General features: G+C 58.4%; 2 protein-coding genes across 19 annotated transcripts in view; both read left to right on the top strand.

Moving 5' to 3' along the window:
• Nucleotides 1-1,826: 1,826 nt before the first annotated feature.
• Nucleotides 1,827-16,019, top strand: part of MEF2D (myocyte enhancer factor 2D) — a 49,030-nt gene continuing 34,837 nt past the window's right edge. For 4 of the 18 annotated variants that reach the window (XM_052670808.1, XM_052670807.1, XM_052670803.1 and 1 more), the window contains exons 1-3: nt 1,838-1,976; nt 10,110-10,173; nt 10,849-10,922. The gene's annotated coding sequence lies outside the window, so the exon portion shown is untranslated. Of the gene's footprint in view, nt 1,977-2,354; nt 2,457-3,102; nt 3,185-6,643; nt 6,790-10,109; nt 10,174-10,848; nt 10,923-16,019 lie in introns of those variants that run through there. The other 14 variants (XM_052670810.1, XM_052670804.1, XM_052670805.1 and 11 more) reach the window with 12 other exon arrangements.
• On the top strand, nt 7,795-10,091 carry LOC128074735 (uncharacterized). The gene is made up of 2 exons (XM_052670811.1): nt 7,795-8,653; nt 8,684-10,091. Exons 1-2 carry the CDS (start codon nt 8,331-8,333, stop codon nt 9,291-9,293), a joined length of 933 nt encoding a protein of 310 aa, XP_052526771.1. The 5' UTR covers nt 7,795-8,330; the 3' UTR covers nt 9,294-10,091.

Genomic DNA, 16,019 nt, shown 5'->3' with positions numbered 1-16,019 from the left:
TGCGCAGCAGCTGCACAAAGCCATCAGCGCGGTGTGGGAAGGGAGTTACTCAGCACTTGGTTCCCAAGAGAAAAACACCAAAAAAAAAAAAAAAAAAGAAAAGAAAAAAGCAGCTCGAGCTGACTTTCCAAAATGCTTTGAGGTTCGTAGCAATGTTCTCTTCTCAGTCTCATCAATATCCTTCCTGCTTTTCCACTCATGGACCGGCTCTGGAGCTGGGCGTTATCCCAACTGTTTTTATGTTTTATTTCTTTGGATGCGCGAACGTCGGTCGATTGGAAAACAAACTCTGGAGAATCCTTGAGGAAAGGCTGCAAACAGCTCTGGGTGGGATGACTAATCCCATCGCCGCCGAATCCAACGGGGCCCTAAAAATAGCTCGATTTCTAACAATAAATATCATAAAGTCGCTCGCTGACAACAAACAGCCCCAAAAAAGCCAGAAGCACGGAGAGGTCCGCTGGAAATGGGGGTGGGAAGGAGCCAGCAGGGAGGCACAGGGGTGGGTGTGGGAAGGGTGCGAGTGCCACATGGTGCACAGTTGCGTGCTGTGCACGGTGGAGATGTCCATATCTGCGCTTGGTTTTTTGTTCCAGCTTCGGGCAGCACGAGGTGCTGCTGATGCTGACGGCACGGAGCAGAGCCGTGCTTTGCTCCTCCGTGTGAGCAACCTCACCAACTCACATCTGGGTTTGGCAGATGTAAGGAAAGGCGCAGCAGGGCCGTGCGCTGCTGTATGGCATCACTGCGCTTGCGGCCGTGCCAGCGGTCCCCCTTTGGGACTCCCAGTCCACCAGCACGGATGGGGCCGTTCCCACCCTGCATTTCCCAGCTTCGCCCCTGCAGCACGGCCCCGCGTTACATAACTTGCTGCTGCCTTTCCCCGCGCGTGGAGCCTCCTCCCACACCCAGCGCGTTGCAAAACCACCCATCCATCCCCCCCCCCCCCCCCCCAACTCCGTGCCACTCGTCCCCCTTGGCTGAGTCACAGCATCTCCTCCTGGGATGGGTGTGGGGTGAAGCGCTGGGACCCGCAGCGTCCCCAGCACTGCTGGCACCCCACGCCCGTGGCACCCAGGTTTTTGGGTAGCTGGGGAGGCCTGTGGGTGAAGGTTTATCGGTGCTAAGGGGAAGGCCGAGCCGCATCCATTTTTGCAATCTAGCAGGGCAGGGATGCGCCCATCTCCGGTCCCCAGTTCTGGGAGCGTGGCCTCATGGACGCGCACAACCATCACTGCCTCAGCATCTCTATCCTTCACAGTACTGGGCTGCCACAGGGTGCAGCCCCACATCACTTGGACTGGCATTTCCCCTGCATGGAGACACTCACCACCATGTGAGCATCCTCAGGACAGCGAACCCCCTTAGGACAGTGAAGCCCCCTGGGACAACGAAGCCCCCAGCCCACAGCTCCCACCCTGAGCCCCAGCTTGTCCCTTCCACCCCACGCTCTGGGTGCACCTGCTGACCCCATCTGCACCCCAAACACGCAACAGCAGAGATTCCTTCCGACCTCCATTGCACGCAAGGGCGCAACGTCCTGAGTGTGAACAGGGACACCCAGATCTGGGCACACAGCTTCCAGACCCACAGCGCGAGGGGAAAAAGCGGTGGGATAAAACTGAATCCACACAGCAGCGCTCGGCACGTTGGCACCTGGTCGGGGCTGGGGGGGGTGGGCGCACCTCCGCCTCGCATCTCGTCGGCCACCAACCGCCGCCCTCCCAGCACCGCGTCCCGGGGCGGCGTTAGGAGGGGCTCCGGGACAGCAGCGCTCAGCCGGCGCCGTTCCCGCACCTCCTTTCCCCCATCGCTTCGCTTCCTCCGCGCCGCCGCGGCCATTGGCTCCCGCCCGCGCCGCGTCCTGACGCTGGGGCTGGGGCTGGGCCGGCCCCGGCGATGGTCGCTCTCCGCCGGCAGCGCCGCATCCCCCGCAGGCGGCTCCGCGAAGGCCCCCGCGCTCCTCTCTTGCGAAGGTGGGTCCCAGCGCTCGGCTCGTTTGTTTCTTTTTTGTTGTTGTCGGGTTTTTTTTTGTGTGTGTGTGTGTTGTTTTTTTTTTTCTTCCTGCTTTTTAGCTTCCCCCCCCCCCCCCCCCGGCGATATCATACAGACATACAGATATTTCTTTTTTCTTAACGTCTCCGCGCTGTTTACTTCCGAGAAAGGCCGAGCCGCTGTGTTTTTACCAATGCCCCCCCCCTCCTCAACTCAACCCAACCCCCCCCCCCCCACCCCCACCCCGTTCCCCACCCCCAGAGCCGAACCCCGCCGCGGGGGGGGCGGAGAGCACATCCTTCCCCCCCCCCCAACCCCAACCAACCAACCAACCAACCATTCCCCCCCCCTCCCCTCCGCCGCTTCAAAACAAACCGTCACCAAAATGGTGCAGAGGTGACGGAGGGAGAGGGAGGAAGGGGAAGAAGAAGGGGAAGAGGTGCCCGGCGTTGCGGGGACAGGTGAGAAGGAGGTGATGAGGTGGGGGGGGGAGGGGGAAGGAAGTGTCCCCTATGGGCGCTGCGTGCGGGGTGTTGAGGGGGGGGGGGTTGAGGATTGATTGGCAAGAGCAGCTTTAGGGTGAAGCGAGCGGTGCAGCTCCGCTGCCTTGGCCGGCTGCCGCCGTGGGGCTGACAGCTGCGATTGTTTGTTCCCGCGGCCCCTCCTGGGGGTGGTGGGGGTGGTGAGGGGGGGTCCCGCGTCGCCGCCGCCTTTGGACAGCGGCCCGAACCCGGCGGCGCCCCCGCCGCGGAGCGCTGCGTGGCTCGGGGTGGCCCGAAGCGGCCGCTGACCCGACCGTCTCCTCGCTTTCCCCGGCTCGTTCCTCGGCTTCGTTCTTGCGTTTTATTTCGTGTTTCGTTTTATTATTGTGTTTTAAATTTTCACCTCGCGCAGCCAGCGCTTCCCTCCTCGTCTTTTCCCCGCCGCTCCGAAGGGGCCCTTCCTCCCTTCTCCCTTCCTCCCTTCTCCCCCGGTTGCTGCCAATCCCCGCAGCCCCCTCCCTCCCGGCCAGCCCCACAGCTGCCCCCCCCCCCCCCTTCCCCCTTCCCTCCACTCCCCCCCAATCGACCCGCGTGGCTTTTCGTGCTGCCCATTCTCCGCCACCCAGGGGACGGGGCTGTCCCACCCCCAGCACGCTGCCACCCGCCCGCTCCCCTCCTCCAGGCAAGGAGCAGCACTTCGGGTGCAGGTAAGCTCCGTTCTCAACATATCCTTGCCTTCCTTGCTGCCCACAGCCTCACCCCGGGGGTACCCTGGGGAGCACTCCCCCTTCCCCCCATTGGGAGCTTCTGAAGGTCATGGACCTCTGGAAGCGCCTGGCGGCTCTCCCTCCCCTCCCTGTGCCCTTCAGCTCCCGCAGTTGTCGTGCTTTCACCGGGGCTGAGGCATCCCACACTTGTGCCGGGCTTCAAGCAGGTGCTCTGTGTCCCCAGGGTGGCTCTACTCGGGGAACACGGGGCTCCAATTTCGGTGGCACCGCCGGCACGGGTGCAGAAGGACGCAGTGATTGAGTGGGGTTGAGGCATTTTGGGGCACGGCGCTCGTGGGTTCTGCCCTGAGGCGCAAGCTTGGTCTGGCTTGGGCTCTCGGTGAGCTGGGCTTTGTCACTGTGTGACCTTGGGACGAGCCCTTGGTGCTGTGCTGGGGTCGGTGTCCCCTCCTCGCTGCTGGCTGTGTCCCAGCGTCGGGCAGGGTGGGGACGTGCGGTGCCGGCGTGGCCTAAAGGGGGCTCTGCCAAGTGAAACAAGTGGGGTCTGATTCTCATTTGCGCCCCGGCCCCTTTTCCTGCAACTCTGGCGATGTAAAGGAGCCTAAATATGGTCATAAAGCACAGCCACACCGAGGTCCCTCCGTGCTGCCGGGGCCGCGTAAAAGCATCTTTGTGCGAAGGAGAACAAAGCCCAAAGTGTCGGACGGGGAGTGGGACTTGGACCTGGCATCCTCAGCCAGCTGTGGTCCCCAGGGCACGTGGGGATAATGGTCCCAGTGCTCACCTGGGGCTGTGGGATGGCACGGGGACAGCTGTGCCACCAGCATGGCCCTTTGCAACCTATTTAAACCTGCATGCGTGCAGCACTGGGAAGTTTGCTCTTTTCTGGCTTGCTCTCCAGCTACACCCACGGGCGGTAGGGACCTGATGCACGATGCCACCCATGTCCCATAGTTTTGCTGTGACGTTTTATGCTGCCCTGTGTCCGGGAGGAAGGGGCTGTGCGCTGCCCACCTCCAAATAGGACGTGGCGATGCCGCGCAGCACTCAGGGCATCCCTTAAGCCCCCACCGTACCCGAGATGCGCCGAGCTGACGTGAATGCCCCGAGTGCACAGGCTGTGCTGGACTTCCCCATCTGCAACCAGAGCTAAAAATACCCCCATGCCTCACCCCAGTGCTGTCCCATCTGCAGGCTCTCCAGCCCCAGGGACTCCTGTGGCTGTTTTGCAGTTCCTAGGGGCTGAGCTGGCCGTGGCACAGAGGTGATGGGGTGGCAGGTGATGGCCCTGCCCTGAGCAGCGCATGGCTGCAGTGAGTCACTGCAGGGCAAGGATAACAACTGGGTGCCGTAGCATGGGTCGGTACCCTGTGCCTCCCTGTTCCCAAGGGATCTTGTTCCCCTCGTGCCCCACAGTTTTCCGCTCATCCTCCTCGTGCTGCGCCTCTCAGCTTTCCTTACCTTTTTTTTCCTTCTCGTTAGCGAAACTTTCAATCGAGGGCTGAAATTTGTTCATCATTTGGTTTGATGGGAGCTCAGGCAGCGCCGGAAGGACCTCGAGGTTCTCCCTGCGCCTCGGCTGAGCAGCAGTTTGCTTTTGCTTTCAAGATGGATCAAGCCGCCTGCCTGCCGGCAACCGCTGCCTTCGCAGAGCTGTCGCTTTTCATCTTGCGCTTTGCCTCTGTTTGCTCACAGTTTTTCTCTCGTTTCTCCTTTCTCCTGCCCTCGCTCCTGGTGTCACTCCCCACCGCGTGAAAAGAAAGGCGCCGGAGCAACGCGGCGCTTCCACACCGAATGCGCCGGTGTGGGGGTGAAGGTTTGCAACGCTCGTGGAAAAAAGCAGCCTGCAGGGGTTCGTTCCGCAGCTTTGCTTTCTCTTTGCAAAGATGTGGGGACTTTGGGGGGGGGGGGGGCTTCCAGTTTGCATGGGGAAAAACTTTGTACCATTTTTGCACCTTTCCCAAAGGGGCTGTGAGGGGTCTGTGTGCGCCCGGAACCCGTTGGAGCTGCCGGCTCTGTGCCACTGCTCAGCTGTGCATTGAGCAGCGCACGTGTTCTCCTTTGCAACATGCAATTAAACGCTCGTTTTCCTCGAGCTCCTCGGTGCTGTAGAGCGTCGCTGTCTCCAGGTTGCACAGCACCCATGTTCCCAGCTCTCTTTGCTTTCGTTGAACGGCACTCGCCTTGGGCCAGAGGGCAGCACTGGGTCCTGCTCAGCTGCTTGGAGCTGCCCCAGCACAGGGAGTGTGAGAGGCAATAGGGGCAATAAGGAGCAATGAGGCAGAGTGGAGCAGTGGGGGTGGTAAGGATCAGTAGGGGCAGAGTGGGGCTGTAGGGGAACAGTGGGGCAGTAGGGGCAATAAGGATCAATGGAGCAACGGGGGTAGTGAGGATCCATAGGGGCAGTAAGAGTAGTGGGGCAGTGGAGCAATAGGGGCAGTAAGGATCAATAGGGGCAGAGTGGAGCATTGGGGGCAGTAAAGATCAGTAGGGCAGAGTGGGGCTGTAGGGGAAGAGTGGGGCAGTAGGGGTGATAAGGATCAATGGAGCAATAGGGGTAGTGAGGATCCATAGGAGCAATAGGAGCAGTGGGGCAGAGTGGAGCAATAGGGGCAGTAAGGATCAGTAGGGACAGAGTGGGGCTGTAGGGGAACAGTGGGGCAGTAGGGGCAATAAGGATCAATGGAGCAACGGGGGTAGAGAGGATCCATAGGGGCAGTAAGAGTAGTGGGGCAGAGTGGAGCAATAGGGGCAGAGTGGAGCATTGGGGGCAGTAAGGATCATTGGGGCAGAGAGGAGCAGAGCGGGGCCTTAGGGATCAATAGGGACGATAAGGATCAATAGGGGCAGAGTGGAGCAGTAGGGGCAGTAAGGATCAGTAGGGCAGAGTGGGGCTGTAGGTGAAGAGTGGGGCAGAGTGGAGCAATAGGGGCAGTAAGGATCAATGGGGCAGAGAGGAACAGTGGGGTGGTAAGCATCAGTAGGACAGAGTGGGGCTGTATGGGAAGAGTGGGGCAGTAGGGGCAATAAGGATCCATGGAGCAATGGGGGTAGTGAGGATCAATGGGGCAGAGAGGAGCAGAGCGGGGCCTTAGGGATCAATAGGGACGATAAGGATCAATAGGGGCAGAGTGGAGCAGTGGGGGCAGTAAGGATCAGTGGGGCAGAGTGGGGTGATAAGGGGCAATCGGTGCCGTTATCCGTTCCCGTTGGGCTCACCAATAACCCCACCTGAAACTTTCCATCTCCCTTTTGAAGCACAAGCGGCTTTTGGAACAAGGCGACTTTTTTTTTCCTCCATGGTTTCATCGTCGTTTCATTATTATTAATTTTTTTTTAATTGACTTTTTTAAGGTGAAAATCTGGCTTTGTATTTTTTTTTTTTAAGTGGCTTTTTTTGTTTGTTTGTTTCCAACCCCCCCCTCCCGTCGTTGGAAGGTTTCAGGGCAAAATCGTGAGGCGCTGCAGAAACAAATACCCAGGAACTCGCTCTGCTGGGGACAGTGGGGACAGAGAGACAATTCTGAGCGGTGTTCTTCACAAAGCAGACATGGAGCACTCGCGGAGGGCGTTCCACCAACGAGGTAAAGATGTGTGGGGTTGGCAGAGCAGGGCTTGTGCAGAAATCCGTTGTTTCCACTGACGGAAGAAGGAAAACGAAAGGAAGAAAAAAAGCAAAATAACCGAACGGATGAGTTCTTGTGCCCCGGCGATGCTTTGGTTTTGTGAGTGCGGTTCGGTCCCTGCGCCCATGGCAATGCATTGCTGGTGGGGTGGAGTGGAATGGGAACGATGTGGGGCTGTGGTTGGAACCTCTACAGCCTCCACACCATGACGGCCTTAGGGTGGCCTCATCCTGCCCGGAATGCAGCAGATCTCCACGGGAGAGGGATTCCTGCCTTTGTGAGAAGTGTGTGCTAAGAAGAGAGTTGATTTGGCTGGCGAGCGACTGGCCTGTGCCTGGTGGTCCTATGGACCCAAATTCGGCAGCTGAAGCCTCACCCTCACCCTCTTCGGGTTGTGACGAGCGGGGCTGCTGGGCTGCCCATCTCCTGCACCCTGCTCAGTCACCGAACAGCCCCTGCCCCCCTCTCTGCACCTCTCTGCTCGTTGGCTCGTTCCAAAATACCCCCATCCCTGTGCAGAACGCAGCCGGGAGCTGCGCGGCTCCGAGCCCTCGCTTTTGCTAAAATAGAAGCAGAACAAATGGTCGGAGCGAGATCCTGGTTGTGAAGGCAGCCAAGGCTCTTCCTGCAGCAGCTGGTGGCTGGTATGCTGCGTCTTGCTCCCTTCAGCAAGCCTCTCGATAGAACTGGCATTTTACTGCAGGGGGGAGAGAAGCATCTGTCTGCAGGGCGGTGTTGGTGAGGCAGGGCTTGGCGCGCACCCCGTGCTTGCTGGGGGTTTGTATGGGGGGGATGCTGAAGTCACCCCGATGCGTGCGGTGCAGGGCGCTTTGTAAGCATCCCCCCCACCCCGTGCTGCTGCCGTCGGTGCGTCAGGTTTTCTCAGCAGTGGTTGCACACGGAGAGGTGTGGATTCCATCCTGGGATGGGGAGCGATGCTTTATAACCACGACCGCAGCAGTGCGGCGGTGAGACCCAAGAGGTTGGGTCGGGGGTTGGACTCGATGATGTTGAAGGCTCTCTCTTCTGACCTTCGTGATTCTGTGCCGTGCTGTGTTGCCATTGCATTCCTAGGGGGATTTGTCCCCCAAAATGGCATCGCTGGGGCACGGCGCTGTGCTGGGCTGAAGGAGTCAGTGAGGGAGGGATGCTTGGATGGCCCCGCAGCTCCCAATGGCAACATTGGCTCTGGGAGCAAAGAGCAAGAGACTGAAACGGAGCGTTGGGAGTGAGGTTGGAAGCAGGAAGCCTTGGCCGTGCTCTGCTCCTCTCAATCCCTGTGGCCAACAGCGACAGGATTCCATGCATGGCCCTGGGATGCAGAGGGCTGCTCCATCAGAAGAGCCCCACTTGTACAGGTGCGAAGGGCAGAGGAGCTGCCCATGCTTGGAGATGTTCTCCTCTCATCCTTTCGAGCTCTGTGTTCACCCGTGTGACCTTTGGGTGTTTCGGTGGAGGAGGGAGCAGGGCTGCTTTGCACGCACCCACACTGTGATTCTATGCACAGGGAGAATGGGGGGCTTTTTTTGTCCTGCAAATGCAGATTTGTTTTGTGTTCTGCTCAGACGAATACTGCTGTGGTTAATATGGAGCTCTGGGTGTTGCAGAAAGGAATCCTGGTGGCTCTGGTCTTGGCTGGGTTGGATGCGAGAGCTTTGGAGTTTGGTTCCTGCTTGGGGACTGAAGTCAAATGTTGTGAGAGGTTGTGTGCATCCTTCTGTGGCTCTGCTCCCAGCCTGGAACCCTGCACCAGAAATGGGGCACTGCAGGGTGCCCTGCACCAGCAGATGGGTGCTGCAGGGCGCCCTGCACCAGGAGATGGGTGCTGCAGGGTGCCATGCCACGCACCAAGGTGTTGCAAGGTGCCATGCTGTGCACCAGGGTCACGTTCTGCCCTTGACATGCTGGGATTTCTCCAATGTGGGAGCCCTGTGCCATGTGCACCCTGTGGGTCCCTGGGGCTTTCTGGCTCCCCCTGGGACCTGCTGACAGGTCATGGCCCATTAGGCAGTGTTTGCACAGAGCTGTTTGTCTGCCATCTTATTTTGGTTTTGATTGTTTTGGTAATTTTGCGTCACCTTGGGTTGGGAAGGGGTGCAGGATGGGAGCTGGTTTGTCATGCGTACAGGTGGGATTTGCTTCATTCCTGTGCAGTAGCAGCTTTTGGTGCTTTAGGTTCATTCCAGCACCTTCCAGCTCAACCCCACCAACCCAGGAGGTCCTTGGGACCAGAGCTGGGAGCACCCATGGGCATCCCTGGAAGCAGGGAGCAGCAGCCATGTGCATTCCCACCCCGAATCCCATTGGGATGGGATCCCACCCGCAACCCCGATGCAGGCAGAGCCACACTGGGAGCACAGCAAATCCCAGGGGTTGGGAGGACCCCATCACCCTCCTGGCTGCCTGATGAGTCCTGGGTGCTGCTTCGGGTGCTGCTTGTGTTTTACTTTTCTCCTCTATAGGTCCCCATCGTGGCTCATCTGCATTTTCAACCTCCTTCTCCCAACCGTTCTCACACTGAAGTCTGTAACGCTGAAATTATAGCATCGCCGTCGTTTCCGTGGCAACTTGCAGGGATGTATTTAAAAAAAAAAAAGGCCCAGAAGCCTTCTGAGGATTATGACTTCACTGAGGGATCAGGCTGGAGGGGAATCTGGGTCAGGCTGCTCTTCCCATCCCCTGTCATTTCCATGGTCACGCCAGGGCAGAGGCACCCATGGGTGCCCCCCCCTCGTTGCCCTCCCAGCACCTTGAGGTGCTGTGACCCGGGGGCATGAGGTCAGCTGCCCTCCCTCAAGCAGGAGCAGAGCAGCTGGGGGTCAACGGGGCTGCAGTCGCCCCTAAACCCCCCCAGTTTTCCAGCAGCAAAAGTCCCATTGCAAAGCATGCGTTGGCTTGCAGGAACCCAGAGCTGTGCTCCCTGCCCCCCCCCCGCATCCCAGCCCCCCGGTGCTTTGTGCATTGCAAGTTTTCTCTCTCATCCCCCAAAATAAACAGGAGTGTGGTGGGGTTTTGGGGGTTGTTTTTTTTTTTTTCTTTCTTTCCTTTTTTTTCTTTCTTTTTTTTTTTTTTTTTTCCTCCCTTTTTCCACACCCCCAGAGCCGCTGTTGCTGGTGGCACAAAGCCCAGACTCCGTAGGAACTCAGAAATGCTGCAGCTCCAAGCCCTGGCTGCCCTCTTGGTTTCGCAATCTTGGGGAAGGGGGGGTGGGGGAATAAGATGGGAGGGGATGTATTATTTTGACATATATACACATACATGTATTTTGTGTATTAAAGATTTTTAGGCTTTCCCACCAGTGGGGATGAGCAGCCTGGTGGAGCCGGGCGGATGATTTCTTTTGTAAGTTCCTTCCACCGTTTTTGGGGCTGTGTTGGAAGGGGGGGGGAAGGGGGGAGGGGGCTGCATTGACCCTCAGTGAGGCTGGGAGGGGGTCTGGCTCAGGTGATGCTGAGCTCCAAATTGCCACCACGAGATCCTTGTGTGGCACCGAGACTCAAAGCTGGGATGGATGCAGATGGGATCCCGGATGGGATCGCGCGGCCGGACCCGGGGATGTATTTATTTCTCATTTTACGGCTGGTTTTCTCAAGGCTTTTGGGGCCAGGGAGGTGACGGGGTCGTGTCACTGCAGGATCTGATAAGGGTGAGATGCCTGCAAAGAGAATTCCTCGCAGATCATTATTTATACCTCTGCCTGCGTCACTGGTAAACATCTGGATTCGCTCCAGACGTTTTCATCCGCTCCGTTCCGTGGGCTCTGATGCAGATCTGGGTCGCATCCCTTTGGTCGTATGGTTTTGGCTGAAATTTGGGGTGAGTTTGCAGGGTGTTCCTGGGGCTCGGCCATTCACAGAGCTCCCCATCGGGCTGCTGGCTGTGAGCGAACATCAAGCAGCAGAACTTTCCCACTGTGCGTGGATACTGGGGGGAGGGAGGGAGGGGGGTAAAAAAAAAACACCCCCTGCGGCCGTCGAAAGAAAGAAGCAGCCCCAACCGTGTCGCTTTCTGTTTTAGAACGGAGGCCGTTTTGCTTTTTGGATGGACCAGCATCCCGACCTCTCTGCACGCGCTGCGCCGAGCTCCGCGAGGTGAGGGCTGACTCTGTGCTCTGTTTGCCTTAAGGCCGAGGTTGTCTCGTTAATTAGTTGCCTCCAAATGGGAGCTGAGGGCTTTGGCACGGGAGCGGAGCGTCGCTCTGCGGCTGGGATGCAGACGGAGGGGCAAAGCGGGCTGCTTCACCCACGGCCTTCATCTCTTGAAAAGTGCATTTTGCTAATCCTTCATTAGGCTCTCATTGTGAGCTCGTTATCCTGTTAGGGCTTAGGGCTGCGCAGGCGTTCGGCCCAGCTCTGCTTCGGTGCCCGGGTCTGCAGGGAGGTTGCAAAAAGCCAAGCAAAGCCTTGCACACCCACACATGCCCACGTGTGTGTGCAAACCAGGAAGCAAGCACGGAAGGGATGAGCTGGTGCTCGGAGACAGGCTCAGCTATATCTGGTTGAAAATGAAAACCATTGTGGCTAGTGAGAGCATAGGGGTTCCTGGCTCTTTTCTTCCCCCCCCACCCCCCAAATAAATGGTGGGATTTTTTTCGCCCCTCTTGATTCTCTTTTCGCTGTGGCGTGTGGGGTTTGGGGGCTGAACGTCGCTGCTTTCTTTCTGCCCTCTGCCAAGGGAGGTGCTGGGCTGCGTGTCCTTGGCCCCTTCTGCTGCTCAGCTGATAAAGATGAGCCTAAAAATGCAAAAAAGCCTGGCAGCAAAAAGCCCAACCTGAGGGTGCCTTTGTGCTGTGCTGCAGCAGCCCGACCTCGTGCCCCCCCTGTGCAGACCTGGAAGGAGGTGGTGGCTTTGCTGAAGGAGCACTTGGGGATGGAGCTGGGAAAGCAATGCGCATTTCCAGGTGGATGCAGAGTGAACGCAGCCCTTCTGTGTGCTGTAAGGCATGGAGCTGGGCGCTGGGAAACCTCCTGCTTCGGTGGATTTCTGTTCTCATGGAGCTGCAGTGCAGTTTCCATGCAAGGGAGGAGCAGGATCACATCCCCCCCCCACCGTAGAAAAGAATGCAGTGTAAGCAGGAGCGAATGAAGGGGCAGAGAACGGAGAACTCAAAGCGAAAAGAGTATTTTTAAAAGACAAAAATCCCTTCTTGGTGACCCAGAGAGGCGACCGTAGAGCAAAATCCCCTCCAAAAAAAGTTTCCACGCTCTCTGCTGTTGCTCCTCTGTGCTTTGTGCAGTAACTGTGAGAAAGCATTGGGAGCTGAGGGGACCGAAGGGGTGTGTGTGCATTTTATCAGCTGAAAGAATGATCAGATGGAAAAAGCAAAACATTCCCATTCCTTTCAATCACCTTCTGGGTCGCAGCGATTTTAGTATTATTTTTTCCCCTCTCCTTCCGTCTCGAATCCAAAACGTGGTGATTTTTGTTTGTTTGTTTGTTTGGTTTTTTTAAGCAGCCAGGACCTTGAAGTTCATGTTTTAGGGGAAAAGCTGCGGCCCCGCTGAGCCCAAATTGCAGAGACCTTCTGCTTTCTCCTTTGGTGCCCACAAAATCCCCCTCCTCCTCCAAAATCTGTGCGTGGGCGCAGTGACGGCAGCGCTGGGGAAGCAGCGCTCAGATCCCTGCAGGAGGAAGGAGTGGGTTTTGGGGATGGGGGGGATGGGGGGGGTTGGGGGGGATGTGTGAGAGCCGTGCTCGTGGAATGGGAAAGGGCGAAGGTGGCAAAGCTTCGGTGGGATCCATCTCTTGTCCTGCATCCCTGCTGCATCCTTGGGACTTGGGGCTGCATTTCTGCCTCCAGGATGGTTTTTGAGCTCAGGCCTGGAATTTTGGAGGCTGGGACCTGCACTTGTGCCTTTGGGCACCTTGGGGCTGATGTTCATCTCCTCGCAGGGCCAGTTGGAGCTTTGGCCCCCAGTTGATTCCCCCCTCCCCCCTCCCCCCCCCCCCTCGGCTCCCAGTTGATTTTCGGATGCTTTGCTCTGGGGAAGCGCAGGTTTTGCAGCAGCACCAGCCTTCTGGTTGCGCACCCACCCTGCATTCATTCCTCTTGGTTTGCAAAGTACCGGAGGATGGGGAGGGAGGGAGGGGGGGGGGGGGGGGATACGCTGCAGCCCCTCCCATCTGCCCAGTGCATCCTGCCCTTGTTTGTCAGGCTGCCCGTGTTTGTTTGGTTTCCATAGGGAGAGCTGTGCTGAGCCACCTGGGGGGGGTGGGGGAGCTGCAGGCAGACTTTGGGGGGGGGGGGGCTGACAGCTGCTGACTCAGGTAGCGCAGTGAGGACCCGTGCGTTGCTCCTCGTTATCACTGTTTTCTCCTGTCCTCCCTCCGGTGTGTGCTGGAGCTTTGTGCCCAGTGGCCGTGGAGTTTGGACTGGGTGCTGGCGGGTTGCAGGGTCAGTGGGTGCTCAGCCAAGGTGCACGTGGCCGGCTGTGTGCTGGGAAAGGGTGAGCTTTTGCCCTGACCCAGGTGAAGCCATGCAGAACCTCAAGGAGCGCTCGGTCAACCGGAATGGGTTGTTCCCAAATGGGGAGTGTTGAGTTGATTCCCCTTCTTCAACTGCCCTGGGCATCTGCGTGGCAATTCCTGGTGCTGTTGTGCAAGGTGCGTTGGCACTGAAACGTGCCATGTGCATGGGTGTGTGCTGCAGCACTCTGCTTTGTGGATGGGGTCCCATCCTGTCGCTGTGCCCCCCGCCCCGCTCAGCAGCCTGGGTGAATGCAGCTCCTATTGCAGTGGGCAGCACTGGATGACACTCTTCCCCTTCCTCTTTTTCCCTTCAGGGACAAATTGCTTTCCTTTCGTCGTCTGTGAGCAGCTGCTTCCCATGCAAAGAGTGTGTGGAGCAGGCGTGTAGCCCCAGTGCTGGGTGCAGGGTGTGAGACCCCCATGGTGGGAGGGGGCTTTGTTGCAGTCTGTGCACTGCACAGCACCCACTGCTGCCCTGGGGGTTCCTCAGCCCTGCAACGCTGCAGTTATGTGAGTTCCAAACAAGTTCGGGAAACGAAGCCTCAGTGCTGGGATGGAATGAGAGCGCCCAGTGCTCTGCTTTGCACCCAGTGCCGCGGTGCAGAGCTGTTGCTTTAAGGAGCTGGGTTCTGAGATGGGTGCCAGCAGGTGGCAATGTGACCAGAGGCATCGCAGGGCAAGGGCGAACCGCCCAGCTGGGTGCTGCGGGCATCCCTGCCTCAGCACACGGGCAGGAACCCATCTGGCTTCCCCACCAAAGGGGTTTGGGGGGTCGTTGCAGGCTGACTGAGCAACGTGGGGCTGTGCTGAGCTGTGCCTATGGCTGTGCTGAACACTGTGCACACAGAGGCTGCGCCCAGGGACAGAAGTGCTGTGACCCACCGGAGCCTCTGTGCCCATCCCTTGTCCCACGTTTGCCCCACGCCCCTCGATCCCGTTGGGACGCGGTGCTCTGGTGCCGGCCCTGTGCCCTCTGCCCACCCCCACGTCCACCCAGCTGCAAGTTTCGCTTCTGCATCTCCAGCACTGAAGGGGGAACTTGGCCAGCGAGAGCGAAACTCAGCGGCTGCAACGGTTGCACCCGCACGCAGCCCCCGCCAGCCCTCCGTGTGCCCCGGGGCCTCAGGGGACCTGCAGCTCCTACTGCCCCCCGTGCCCTCCTGGCTTTTCTCTTCCCATTCTTGGGATGAAAAGCCCGAGTGATAACAAGCTCGTTGAGCATAATGGAGTTTCCAGCGGTGGCTCGAGCAGGGACGGCGCCTGAAGAGACCTCTGTGTTTTGTGGGTGGATGGTCTGGGGTTGGCTGTGTCAGCCCTGGAGAGGGATGGTGAGCGGATCAGCCCAGGGGGAAGTTTGGGTTTGGAGCCCAAATGTTTTGTGGCCCCAGACCCGTTGCTAGAGGAAACGTGAAAAGGGGAAGGAGGGATTGTGGTTGGGCAGCTCTTCCCCTCTGCAATCTGAGCCTCCGTCTCGGCCCTTCCACCTCCCCTTGGCGTGGACTGTGCCCCCCGAGTGCTCTGTGTCCCCACGTTGGCATGGGCTGGTGGTGACCCTGCAGATTGTGGTGGCCCTGGGGACACAGTGGCACGCACAGAGCTCCCTGCAGCCGGGCTTTTCCATCATGGTGCTAGGAAAGCGGGCGCATCTCTGCCACTAATTGGCTCCTGATTGATCTAATGAAGTGGCCGAGCATCTCGCAGCCTGCGCTGCTGCAGTGAAGCTGTCCCAGCCACCCAGCTCTGGGGGTTTAAAGAGGGGACACAAACTTTGTGCCCTGGGGCTGTGCTGCCCACATGGAGCGAAACCGCAGCTCCGGCTTCCGAACAGGAACAGATTTTTCTTGTCTGCTCAGCGTTTCTGGGTGAGCACCGGACAAAAAGATTGCTTTCTCTCTCTCCCCCTTTTCCTTCCCCTTGTTGTTTTGGTGTGTTCTTTTTTTTCACTTTGATTTGCTCCACAAGGAGATGATGTCAGCTGCTTTAAATAAACAGCACTGGTGTTATCTCTGCCTATGGCACGCTCTGTGTGCACGGTGGCTTTTTTGCACCGGTCCGGGCTTAGCTGGGCAGTGCATGGCTGAATGCTTGGCTGCTGCTGCTGCACGCTTAGGGTGAGAGCCCTGCCCATGCATTCACACATCCTCCACCCTGCTCCCATGTGAGCAGTGACACAGCTTGGCAATGCCCTGCGAGCAGGGGGAGGCTCTGCACAGGCACGGGTGAGCCGTGCGGCCGGTGGGGTTTGGTGCAGCCATGGGTGCTGTGGTCCTGTTGGTGCTCGTCACCCGCCACCCTCCTCTGCTGTGGGTGATGCTGGGGTTTGCAGCACTTGCACCCCGACAGTTTGCAGCAGTTATGTTCTGACAGTGCAGCTTGCAAGCCTCGGGTTGGCAGCTGAAAGCAGAAGCACGGGTCGCACTGCTGCGTGCCCTGGATGCGCAAGGTGCAAGGTGTCCTGTGGTTTTTCTGCCTGCTCCCTCGCTTTGCAGGGCACGGCTCCTTTTTTGTGTGAGGAAATCGAGGGCTGTCCCTTATGGACCTTCTGTTTGACCAGCAGGCTGCTCTGGCCATTACAACAGGTGCAAGAGGGAGAGAAAAGCTGGAGCTCCCCATCTTCGATGCTCTCCCGTCACAGAGCTGGGATGTGCCTGAGGCTGACAGAAGGTGTGGGATAAATGCGCGCAGCTGCTGGAAGGCACCGTCACCGTGGGGCCACATCG

This window comes from Tympanuchus pallidicinctus, unplaced genomic scaffold (genome assembly GCF_026119805.1).
Source record: "Tympanuchus pallidicinctus isolate F22 unplaced genomic scaffold, pur_lepc_1.0 scaffold97, whole genome shotgun sequence".
NCBI classification, from domain to species: domain Eukaryota; kingdom Metazoa; phylum Chordata; class Aves; order Galliformes; family Phasianidae; genus Tympanuchus; species Tympanuchus pallidicinctus.
Note: the sequence above shows the minus strand (reverse complement) of the source record. Positions and strands in the feature narration are given on the sequence as shown.